This window comes from Podarcis gaigeae (genome assembly GCF_964106915.1).
Source record: "Podarcis gaigeae genome assembly, chromosome: 15".
In the NCBI taxonomy this organism is placed as follows: domain Eukaryota; kingdom Metazoa; phylum Chordata; class Lepidosauria; order Squamata; family Lacertidae; genus Podarcis; species Podarcis gaigeae.
Genome location: NC_139692.1, coordinates 2945109 through 2958099, shown reverse-complemented (window position 1 = coordinate 2958099; position 12991 = coordinate 2945109). Strand labels below are relative to the sequence as shown.

General features: G+C 44.6%; 1 protein-coding gene across 2 annotated transcripts in view; it reads left to right on the top strand.

The window, feature by feature from the left end:
* LOXL2 (lysyl oxidase like 2) overlaps window positions 1–12991 on the top strand; it is a 76690-nt gene that overhangs the window by 52051 nt on the left and 11648 nt on the right. For both annotated transcript variants that reach the window (XR_014558126.1, XM_083713553.1), the window contains exons 8-10: window positions 953–1120; window positions 10129–10291; window positions 11256–11499. Coding sequence is in view for 1 of the 2 variants with exons in the window: in XM_083713553.1 (XP_083569679.1) it covers window positions 953–1120; window positions 10129–10291; window positions 11256–11499 (575 nt within the window). In the remaining variant the exon portion in view is untranslated. The remainder of the gene's footprint in view (window positions 1–952; window positions 1121–10128; window positions 10292–11255; window positions 11500–12991) is intronic.

Sequence of the window (12991 nt, the reverse complement as noted above, 5' to 3'; positions counted from 1 at the left end):
TTGGGCTTATCCACACCTCCGTTTGCCCTGCTGCTTAACCACTGAATTGGAACAAACGGCAATTGGGCTTTCCCACAGGTTGCATTTTGTTCCAATTTAGTTCTAAAGAGCTGTCTTTCCAGGGGAAAGCAGTGGCGCAAAGCCAAAACTGCTCAGCCCTGTGCCTAGAAAGCACCAAAGACGCGAAAAACCACTCAGCCTTGTGCTTTCTAGGAACAGGACAAACAGACGTGTGGATGAGCCCGTTGTGCAATTCAGCCATTAAAAACCAGGGCTCTTTGGATGATTATCTGGATGCTTGCAAGTCAAGTAGAGACAGAACTGTGTTAGCTGTTAGAAATCACACAGGCCAGCCAGGGAGATGCTACTGACTTTTAATAAGTTAATTTGCCTGGGACTGTTCTTGTTGCATTTTTCCTTTCCCCATTTTAGTGCTCTGTGTAGAATTGCCCTGTGCACACTTCCTTGGGAGCAAGCTGCATTGAACTCAGTGGGATTTACTTAGGAACATAAGAAGAGCCCTGATAGATCAGACCAAAGGACAATCTAGCCCAGCATCGTGTTCTCACAAGGGCCAGCCAGATGCTGATGGGAAGCCTGCAGGCCCGGAGTAGAATGCTTTCCATTGCTGACAAAGTATTCAGAGGCCACCACCTCCAACACGGCAGGCGATACAGAGCTGCTATGACTAAGGCTTGTCCACACTCTGGTTTGCCTTGTGCTTTCTTAGAACTGGCATCAGATCAACAGCTCTGGTCCGAAAGGTTTTCATATCTATCCCAGCGCAGAAACACAAAAAACCACTTTCTACCTCTGTCTTGGCACAAACAATTTGATTTGAGTTTCTAAGTAACATGTTTCAACAGGAAATGAATTTTGCTCCCTTTGCTGTTTGCACAGGACCGGTTTTTTTGGTGACAGGAGCTATCACTTTTTATTTTATAATCTACAGATACGTTTGAGCGGTGGCCGCACGCCCTACGAAGGCCGGGTGGAAGTCCTCCGGGAGATCAATGGCACACTCAAGTGGGGCACAGTCTGCAGTGACAAATGGGGCACGATAGAAGCCATGGTGGTCTGCCGCCAGCTGGGCCTTGGCTATGCTGCCCACGCCTTCCAGGTATCTTGAGAACTCTTTGCTGGTTTCCTAGTGGGCCAATTTTACCTAGGATCCAATCTGAACACCAACCTGCTACATGGGAACCACTTTTCATTTTTCATTATACCCGTTTGCCTTCTTTATCTGGCTGTCTCTATCTCTCTTTCCATGCCCCATACTTCTGCATTATTCTCTCCTTCCTATCTTCCTTTCCTTTCTTTTAAAAAGTTAGAAAGAAAGACAAAATTGTGGCTGTGTCCCTATTGTAGGGATGGGAAACTGTGGCCTCCCAAATATTGTTGGGCTCCAGTTCCTACCAACCTCAGTCCATTTGGCCAATGGTTAGGGGTGATGGGAGCCCTAGTTCAATGCCCTGGAGGGCCTCAGGTTCCCCTTCCTTTGCTAGGGGCACACTCACCTTTTGGTCCACAGTGCACTGAGGTTTTCATATGCATGACGGGAACCACCTGGAGCTTCACATGGCTGCAATGTGTAGAAGCAGCACAACTGTCAGTAGACCTTAACCTCAAAGACTCTCTTAATTCCAATAGCATGAGCTACAAGCAGCCTTAACTTCTGCTTTTAAGGAATGTTCCAGTCATACACCAGAGAATCGTAACCTCATTTGTATTAAAAGTTGGCCAAACTAGGGAGGCCTAAAATTATTAGACCATGTGAGATTTGAAATGGGTCATGGAAACTGAACATTCATCTATACCCAAATAATCCAGTTCTTCTTTAAGAGCAACTTGTACCCATGGAGATAAAGTAGTAATGTTGGTTTTAGGTCACTGCAGGAGAGTTACAATGTCTTTGTGAAATAAGCTATATGGTCTTACAGTATTCATTGAAAATTCTTGAAGTATGAAGACAAGCAACTGTGGTAAGAAAGTGGACAGTATAATAGCTTTGCAGCAACAAGTAAAATGTAATACAGAAATGAAAGAACCTCAGGAGAATGTTTAAGATGAAATCATGTCCAACCACACGAGAGAAGCAGACCACCCATATTTTGGTGAGTGTTTTTGGTTGGGATGAGGAAGGTACCAAATCCACAGGTGTCTGCGCAGAGCTAGTCCCATGCTTGTTAAGAGGACACACCTGCCTTAATATCCACATTGCCCGAAGTCCTTTCCCTCCCGGGCCTCTGGCTTCAGTTTGTCTGTCATCAGCTGTCATGGAGCTTATTGCTTAATCACATTGGTATCCCACCCTTCCTCCAAGGAGCTCAGGGAGTTACATAAATGGGGATTGTTCTATTTTACGGAGAAGTGTCAGGAGCTCTTCCCAAACCCAGGCCCCTCTTTTATGCAGCCACCCACTTATTTTCTGACATATTTTTGAATGCTGTGACAAGGCCCTAATTTCCTGGGTCATTTAAGACTTAAATTCACAGTTATTGCTCATTGCTTGATGCCATACTCAAGCATTTTCCGCTCAAGGAAACATTGCTATTCTTCATCCACGCTTTGGGTTTCCTGCCAAGGGGGCAACTTGTGCTTCTTTCTCCTCTGCAGAGAGTTGTGCAAGCTGCAACTGCATTGGCCCCCTGACCTCAGTGGAACCTTCCACTTTAGCTGACCCAGAAAGTTCACAACACCTGGTTCCTTTCTAGCTCATTGTTTTTTGCAATTCAGATCAAAGCTACTTTGAGGGGAAATGCATCAAAATGCAGCATTTCCTAAGAAAGGACAGATTAGATGTTAGATTAGCAGTGAGAGTACACTGGGGGCAGAATGAGCAGGGCTGCATCCACAGCCTTTGACATTGTTCAGACATTATGCAGAATGCTGCTGGGAAGTGAGGTCTTCTTAAATGAGGAATTCTGTTTTGCAACAGTACCCAAAAGTGGAGCTCCCTTTGGTAACCCCACCCCATCCCCAATGTGTTGCAAAAAAGCACCAACTATTTCTGGGACATTTCCCCGGGAAATAAGCTGGTGCCAAAACACACCTTAATTGTCAAGGCTAGAGGAGGTGGCAGCAAGGGGAGCTAGCACTACAGTCTACTGTGTGTTCTTCTTAAAACTGGAGCTGGAAGGCCTCACTTTAGAGATTTGGTTTATTTTCTTGTGTGGCTGCCAACTCCTAGTTCAAGAGTTGAGGGCAACAACATCCATGGAACACCATGCTTTCCGATCTCTCAGCTGTGTTGACATAAGCAGGGCCAGTGCTCTTTGATGTGGGGCATTTCCTGTGGCCGGGGCTACTGATACTTGCAAGAGAAAAGGCCCTTGTGTTCCTCCAGGCTGCACCCTTGATTGGAATATACGGCGACCCTTGTGTGCGGAACAGGGCGCACCCTATGTACCTATATGTGTGTGCAGCTGTGCAAGGGGGCCGTTGGCAATGTAATTAACTAGACCGTGTGTTGCTGCAGAAGCGATGGTATGTACAGTTCATTCACCCTTTTATGATGTCCTCCCTGCCTTGGATCTTGCACAGAGGACAATAGTGCTAATCTGAAGCTGAAGCTAAGGAGCAGAAGCAGGTAGCGCTGGGAGAGAATGCTGTTTGAAATTCCAGAGAGCTTCTGCCAGCCAGTGTAGACAATACTGAGCTTTATGGACTGATGGTCCAACTTGGTATAAGGCAGCTTCCTATGTAGTAAATACAGGAATGCGGGCTGCCAATCAGATAGAGAGAAAGCCAATTTCAGTCTCCTGTAAAAAGACCTTTAATTCTCATGGCTGAAAGTGTGAGGACATGCATAATGTCTTAACAGCAGTCACGAGGGGTCCTTGACCAGAGACTTCACAATGTGTCTTTTGCTTGACAGCGAGTTCAGTGCTGACTTAGCTGTTAGTCTTCACAAACACACACACACACACACACACACGCCTCTCCTGCATGCTCAGCAGGGGTGCCATTTAGGGGGAGCTGAGGGGCCAAGGGCCCCCCAAAAAATTTCAAGGAGGGGCCTGAGCCCCCTCAGTATTCCATGGTGATGTGCATGCACCACGCAACATGCTTACACCACTCATGCACACACTTCCCTACATGCTCATGTCACATGTCATGTGGGGGGGGGGGCTCATCGGCACATCAGCATGCCGTGTGGTGTGCATGTCCCGGCCCCCTCAATCGCAGTGTGCCTGATGCTCAATAAGATGGTCGCGTACGTGATTTCTCAAGCATTAGAAACCATTAAGTTAAAAGTAAATCTGAGCCACTCAGAAACATTTCAGTTCAAAAATACCTTAAACCAAACAGGAGGTTTTTTTTAAAAAAACAAAAAACAAAATAATGTTAAGAACTAAATGAGGTGTTTGTGTGGAACTAAATAAAAAGGAAGGTATGCTAGCAAGATTTTTTAAAATAATAATAATAATAATAATAATAATAATAATAATAATAATAATAATAATGTTTTAAAAACTGCTCCAGGAATTGGAGTGTTAGTGATCTCACAGGTGCTAGACAATAGGCTCCATTCACAATTGGCTTCTCATAGAATCTTAGAGTTGGAAGAGACCCCGTGGGTCATCTAGTCCATCCTCCTGAAATGCAGGAATCTCAGCTGAAGCATCCATGACATCCCTTCTTCCAAAACCAAACTACACTGAAAACTTCACTCCCAGTCCAAAAAAAGTATGTTAGTACTGTATTGCATAACGGGTGCTTTCAAAACAGTCCCATTGCTGTTGATGTGGTGTTCATCTTTTCAGGGTCTTATCGTAACTTTCAATAATTTCCAATACTTTACAAACTATCTCCATGGTATTAGTTATAAAAGTGCATCTTGGCTACAGAGTGAGCTTTCTGTTGTCCTTCCAAACACACAGATGTTGCAAGGGAGGCCTCGTTTATATAACAGGCAACAATATTATTGTGGCAGCACTTCTGACTCAAAACAGATCAAGCCGATAAATTAATAGATGATTTGTGGTGTTCAGGGTGGAGTTGGGAATTCAAAGCTTGGCTGCCCAATTGCTATAGCAAGTCCAGAATCATTGCATTCGCAATGAATTGCATCATCAGACCACCAGATGAGGAGGAGGAGAGGCTAGGATGGTTGGAGTAACCTTCAAGAACAGTCTGTTGCATTTCCCAACCTTCCAGCTCATTGGATAGACCAGGCCAGTCCCCAGCAAAGGATGCTTGCTATTTATTTATTACAGTTGCCTTTCAGGGTATAGGGTTATAGCCAGTGTTACTTATACTCATTGAAATTAATGGGCATTACTTACTTAGTCCTATTAATTGTAATGTGTCTACTCTGTGTAGAACATAGTTTGAGATAGCCCTTGGATCTTACCAAAGTGGCTTACAAGTCGCAGTCATATATTTTAAAAACACAATAAACAATATTAACAAGTCATCAGCATCCTTCCTATGTGGCAGTTGATGATAGATTACCCTTTGCAGGGGGAGGAAAGTCCAGCTGGAGTGGGTCTGCTTGAGGAATCCATTCTTTGAGAATTCCAGAACTAATTTAACGGGCTAATCTGCAGCACTTAGAGTGACATGCAATTGGAATGCAGTTATTCTTCGGAATGTTGTGATACAGTACTTCACTTAACAAAAATGTAACAAAATGCATATGAAAAAATAAATATATTTAGGAATGCATATTTTGTGAGGAAATAGTAGGCAACAGTCAACTATCATTTCCCACTGACACAAGGGTTTCATTTTACACAATGGAACTTCTCACCTCCTGCCCCTGTGCACCCCCTAAATGTGTTCCCCCAACCCTCTGGAGCAGATTTGGGAAAGGTGTGTGGCATACATGGGGAGAAGCGAGGGGGAACGTTCCATTGCACAACAGAAAATCCCTGCACCAATGGGATGTATTTCTTGGCTCTTGTTCTTTAAATACGACTTCGTGTGCAGAATTATTATTATTTTAATCATGGATTACTGTGGAAACATAATATAGTAGACTTTGGAATGAACACATGCAAAACTGACATGGACCAGTAACAGACATACATCCATCCCTACCAGACCATTTTGCTTCTTCAGCTCTGAAGCAACCCTTTCACTCATACTGATACAGTTCCAGCATTAGCATGTTCACACTAGGTCTCTCATGCAGATGTAAGGTAAAGGTAAAGGTACCCCTGCCCGTACGGGCCAGTCTTGACAGACTCTGGGGTTGTGCGCCCGTCTCACTCAAGAGGCCAGGGGCCAGCGCTGTCCGGAGACACTTCCGGGTCACGTGGCCAGCGTGACAAAGCTGCATCTGGCGAGCCAGAGCCGCACACAGAAACGCCGTTTACCTTCCCGCTGGTAAGCGGTCCCTATTTATCTACTTGCACCCGGAGGTGCTTTCGAACTGCTAGGTTGGCAGGCGCTGGGACCGAGCAGCGGGAGCGCACCCCGCCGCAGGGATTCGAACCGCCGACCTTTCGATCGGCAAGTCCTAGGCGCTGAGGCTTTAAACCACAGCGCCACCCATGCAGATGTACTGACATATTAATAATGGTGCTACATTGCTGGCTGGCCAGTCCTTGATTGGACGGCTTGCTGGTTCATAGCCAGATGAACTACACACTACTACACATACTACACAGATGGGAGCTCATTGGGCCTTGCTTAGAGGAGACCTGCTGAAATCTATGGCCATGAGTAATTTTTAAGTCCGTTAATTTCAATGGGACCTGCCTTGGATACAATCTATGATTAGAAAATAGTTGATGATATCTCTGTTCGAATGAGACACTCAACAGAGTTTAGGGAAGGTTGCACATGCAGAGCTAAGGGGAGACTGCAAATGAAAGTTGGTAGTTTGGGAGAAAAGGCAGAGAAAGTTGAAAGTTAGCTGGAAAAGGCCTCTGCGGTCTGATATCAGGTAGCAGATCTGCCTTGCAGGAGTGCCCCCTGTTTGTCTCTGCTTTTACTCCTACCTATATTCAGTGAGTTTTTCTGGGGGACGCAGGAGTATGCATACCCCTAAACATCTTGTGAATCTAAGTTTAGCCTCATTGAGGGGCAGTATTTCAATATGAGTAGGAAAATGAGAATACCCCTAAACATTTTTTTTAGAAAAAAGGCACTGCTTAGATTTGTAAATCTGAATTGTGCATTGCTTTGTAACGATTTGTTGGGTCTCTGGACCGCACTAAAGATTGATGGTGATTTGTAAATAAGGTAAGGTTACGCCTGATTTGCTGCATCAAGTGTTAACAGGAGCTTAGTATATTATCACTTTGTACATAGATTTGGCTGGCTGCCAGCTCCATACCCTTGCCTTCCCTCGCCTAAGCTGCTGTAATGCCACTGATCCCATTCTGACTGGGCCAATCATGGAATGGTGACTAGATGTGAAGTTACTGAGTGGGAAGTGAAAGATTGAGCTTGCTTGGCAGAAATAAAAATTCATCAGAATGGCAGGAGTGTCTCTGTGAATGGTAAAACATAAAGGTTTGGTGAGGGGGCTGAGGGCCAGGGAACCAGAGGGTTTGGCAGAGTTGAATTTCACACAGTGATTTGAAATAAGTAGCAGAAAAAGAGAGCAAGGAATATTCTCGCTTCTATTAAGTGGGCATAGATATTTTCTGAAAGCTTTTCATACCATGGCTTTGTTCCCCCTTTTTTGCAGTAGTGGTCAGTCCTGTACTTTTGGGCAGGGCGGCTACTTGAGGAAAAAGCCATTCGCACATCAGCCCCTCTGCTGTGCTTGGGTCCTGGTTAGCTCAATGGGAGAAAAAGGCACGACAAGCCGCGTGATTTTCTGTTTACTGAGCTGTTGCCTCTTTTCCAGGACATGTGCCAGGTCTCCATTACTCAGTGAGTTCAAGGAGGTGGCATTTTAATTTGTTCATAATTCAGTTAATTCTTCTTGGGCAAACGTCAGCCGTCTGGAATCCAGCTGCTAAATAGATGCTTCCTGGATCCAAGTATCAGATAGTAGCAAAAAAACTTGAGAGCTTAATTAGGGGTTGCAAGAGACCATGAATGGTAGCAGATTCCCCCCCCCTCCCAATAATGTTTGGGTAAAGAATGTGTGATGACGGACACAGCATTTTGCTGTGTTGTTCCCCCTACTATGCCAGGACAATGACAGCATGCATTGAGTTTACAGTGGTACCTTGGGTTACATACACTTCAGGTTACATACATCTGAAGGCAGCCCTGTTTAGGGAAGCTTTTAATGTTTGATGTATTACAGCATTTTAATATTTTTTTGGAAGCTGCCCAGAGTGGTATAGGCGGGGTATAAATAATACATTATTATTATTATTATTATTATTATTATTCAGGTTACAGACTCTGCTAACCCAGAAATAGTGCTTCAGGTTAAGAACTTTGCTTCAGGATGAGAACAGAAATCATGCTCCAGAGGCGGGGCGGCAGCAGGAGGCCCCATTAGCTAAAGTGGTGCTTCACGTTAAGAACAGTTTCAGGTTACGTACAGACCCCTGGAACGAATTAAGTACTTAACCCGAGGTACCACTGTACTTAGAAATTGTAAGAGGAAAGAGTACAGCTCTGTAACTTTCACAGCTGTGAGCTGTGGAGCCTTAATTTCAAAACTTTATGGGACTGCATATACTATGACTTCCCCCAAAGAATCCTGGGAATTGTAGTTTGTTAACGGTGCTAGCAATTGTAGCTCTGTGAAGAGTAAGCTATAGTTCCTGGAATGCACTAGGGGAAGTCATGTGCTTTATCTTGGCCTCAGCTGAGACGTGGTGGCGATCTTAGTGGACTCTTATAAGGGTGTTGTAGATGCAACAGGTGTAGCACTTTGCATTCAAGGAATGCAGTAAATAATAGCAGTAATCAATAGGAACAAAGCAATAGCTACAAAACCCACAAATATATTCAGACTGCGGGTGAATCTACACACAGGAGAAAAGTCACAAATTAAATTGTTAGAACAAAAGAATAAAAACACTATGTAAAATCACATAGAAAGGTTTTGTGCTCTACTGCGCCATCTGGTGCTGCATGTTTATAATGCATTCAAAATGCTGTGGGTTTTTTTTTACTAATGTAGCTGAGTCCTGACACTGCCTGTGTGAAGTTATAAGGCAGATTAATGCAACAGGTGATTCACAGACTTTTTAGAAAAAACAAACTCGATTTAGAGTAGTAGGGAGGGACTCATACATTGATTAGCAAGGGGTACTTACAAGAAAGTTTTTTTAATTTTCTTAATACAAAGGCCCATCTAGCCCATCATCCTGCTTACCCAGTAGCTGACCAGATGGCTGTGAGAAGCCTGCAAGTGGAACCTGAGTGCAGCAGCACTCTGTCCACCTGCGATGCCCAGCATCTTCTGCCTCTGACAGTGACAGTAGCTATCATAGCTAGTAGCCATTGGTAGCTCATCCTCCGTGCGTTTGCTTGATCCTCTGCTGGCCATCACTGCCTCCTGTGGGAGAGAGTTCTCGAAGGGCTCCTTACAGACACCTGAGGGCGCTTCCACTCTGCCATTGATTGTGTATTCGGTGCTAATCGTGTCGGCAAGTTTTGTGCAGCATCAAAATGCCATCACTTTTTGCTTTCCCATTTAATTCAGATTTGCCTGTCATGGTGAAATCTGATCAGTAAAACAGAAGTAAAACAACCCAACAGAAACAGTAAATGTGGATGAGGTGGGCCTGGGTGTGTGGGGTGACATTTTGCTGAGAACAGCATCATGTGGAGGTGTTGTGGCACGAGGAGGAGGCCAGGTGGCCCCAGTTTCATTTGCACTGATAAGGTTGGATATTGAAGCCACTCTTCCTATGGGACCAGGGCCTTATTTTCTCTCTCTTTTAGTCAGTAAAAGCACAGGAGTAATGCTGTACTTTAGCATCAGGAGAAGACGCAGCTTAATGATTTTGTTGCTGCAAGCCTTTCAGAATCCTTCATGGGGAGCCTCTTAATCTTCAAAAAGAAAAATGAGAAATTGTCTGAAGCTGCCTTCAGCATTTTCAAGTGCTCCATGCAAAGTAGGCTGCTGGGTCTTGGGAGCCTCAGAAATGACAAATCTCATGTTTCCATGAACTTGCAATTATTATTATTTATTGTAAAGCATACATTGCTCTTTTTTTTAGCATTAAATTCTGCTTCCATTGCTCTGTTTTCTGCTAGGAAACCTGGTACTGGTATGGAGAAACGAGCATCAGTGATGTTCTCATGAGTGGGACAAAATGTTCTGGGACAGAGATGGCCCTGTCACACTGCCGCCACGATACCCACGTATTCTGCCCCAGAGGAGGTGGGCGCTTTGCAGCTGGCGTTTCCTGCACAGAAAGTGAGTTGTGAAACTTCCTTTTCTAGGTACCAGAAAGACAAACCCCCCATTTATATTTTTTGCCCTGGATCTTTGTTTTGTTTTGTTGTTTTGTGACAGCTGCCATTATAAATGAGATTTGCCTTGTATTGGTGAATTTTTAAAACTCTGTTTTAAAGCTCTGTTTCTGAGTCACTCAGGGCTCTCTCTGCTTCAAATTATTATTATTTTGAGTTCCAAGCATTTCTGCATAAAGGGAAGGTGTCTCTTCCCCCATTCACTACTACAAGGGATCTAAAAATGCACAACTTTTTCCTCTTGGCCAAAATGGATGGAATTTCTAGGCAGAGGAGCTCCTCCAGAGTAAATTGTGACTGCCAATCTGAAGACAAATAGGTCCAGCAAATGGGGGGGGGGCATAAAAGGGATTCACTTTCCTCCATAATCCCTGGTGGCTTTGTCGCTTTTTCACTGTGATATAATTAAAAGGTGTCTGAGCGGTATGTAGTTTTGCTTGTCTTTCTGGTGATTGATTGTGTTCTCTAATAGGCCTTCCACTTTAAAGCTTACCAGGCAGTCCCATAAAGGCCTCCCCTTAGGGCTTTGCAGATCTCAAGTAGACCATACAATGGTAAGCTGCCCAAGAACTCTGTGTATGGAGTTATAAAGAGATCTTGGGGGTTTTGTTGTTGTTAGAGAAACATGGGATTTTTTAAATGAAGCTTTTAACTTTTTTTAAAAAAAGAAATGACCTGATGTTGTGCTTTAACAAAAAAGAATCCAGAACTCTTTAATGCTCTGCACGCAACATTTTTGACCACCTCACTAAGCCCATGGATGTAAGAAGCATAGTGATATATAGGAAAACATAGCTGTGCGGTACGGAAAAACACAGCTAATGCAACATGGAGGGTGCTGGCATCATATTTGGCCTGAAAAGTCTGTATGTCGGGGCTAAGACTCCCCTTTCTTTTCTGGCCTCCAGCTGCAGCTGACCTTGTCCTCAATGCCAAGGAAGTGGAATACACATCATACCTGGAAGACCGGCCCATGTTCATGCTGCAATGCGCGCTGGAAGAGAACTGCCTGGCCTCCTCAGCTGTCAACACCTCCATTTCCACTGGCTATAGGAGGCTCCTGCGTTTCTCATCCCAGATCCACAACAACGGACAGGCTGACTTCCGCCCCAAAAGTGGACGCCATTCCTGGATTTGGCACGACTGTCACAGGCAAGACTTTGCTGTTCACCAGCACCGTTGCGGATTTACCCAGTAGAAAAAAAACTTGGGGTGGTCAGAGTTCTGGCCTCAGCAAATTTGATAAAAGGCAGATTAAGATCCATGTAAAATGTAGGGCAGCCCTGTGGATAAAACGCTGGTTGTGAACTCAGTGTTCAGGTTCAATGTCCACATCTGCCAGCAGCCAGTGAGCTAGGTTCAGCATCTCTTCTGTATATATTTTTAGGCCCCACTAGGCCTAATTAGGTAATTGAGGCATCCTCTACATCCCCTGAAATGACATAGGCTAGGAGTGGCATGGAGGAAGCAGTCACTCTGGTCACAGGGATATCCAAGGCTGCTCTAGGGAAGTGCCTTCCAGTGAACTACCATCCACGGAGCAGCACCATCACTGCAAAATCTGTTTTGGGGGCCATTTTGATGTTCCCACAATGCCCTGGCATAGCATTGTTCTAGTGCATCCTAGGGACGTCAAAATGGTGGCTTCCAAAACAAAACGCTCACTGATGGTGCTTGATAAACCTGAACCTGTGGACATGGGCAAGTGGGAGGGCCCATTGCAGGACAGGTGTTGGCAAAATGGGCCTTGTTGGGAACCCTGGTGGGTGCCTGAGGTGTCATGTGCCACTGCTGGCACTGGATAGACCAGACACCACCCAGCTGATCCTTACAAGAACTCTGTGAGGTAGGTTAGGCTGAGAGACAACAGCTGGCCCAAGGCTAGAGTTAGGTTAGCACAATGTGCTGTGTGTTTTAGTGGGTATTTGAACCTAGTGCTCTGGGATCCAGTTCTGTGATCCTTGTCCCCACTGGCTCATTATCCCCACTCTAAATATGCCTAAAAAGCAAACCAGGGAGAAAAAGCAAGTCTTCTTCACAGATATTCATTCATTCCTTTCAAAGCGTGATGTACAGTCTAAAAAAATAATAATATATGTTTTGAATCCCAGTCTTTCATCCAATAAGTTCAGAGCAGGCTCAGCACTTGCATGAGTGTATACGGAGCTAATACTCGCCTCTTGCTGCAACGGGAAGCTTTGCCTTCGGCAGGGAGGCTTCCACAGGAAAAGTTCATTGTGGACTTACTGCTGCTCAAGCATGTAGGTTGGCTGCAGCTTCCACACAACATCATCCTTATCAAAAGGCCACCCCATATTTTTTGCCCATTTAATCCAAAATCAACACTTTTGTTTGTTTTTATGTACATTATTTTCTGCAGAAACAGTAAATCTGAATAAAGTGGGAAAGTAATGCAGGGCAGCATTTTGATGGAAGTGGCTTTCTCTGGATAGTATGGGAAACTTGTATGTGTGAGCAGCCTTGACTGAGCTTCAAACCCCACACGGAAGCAGCCCCTATCTCTGGAGCACCAAATCAGCCAATACACTTGTGCCTAAAAACAATACAATAACCCTTTAGCAATCTGTTGAGGTGACTCTCAAGAAGTTAATATTCCCAGTTTATACTCCCTTACCTAGTATAT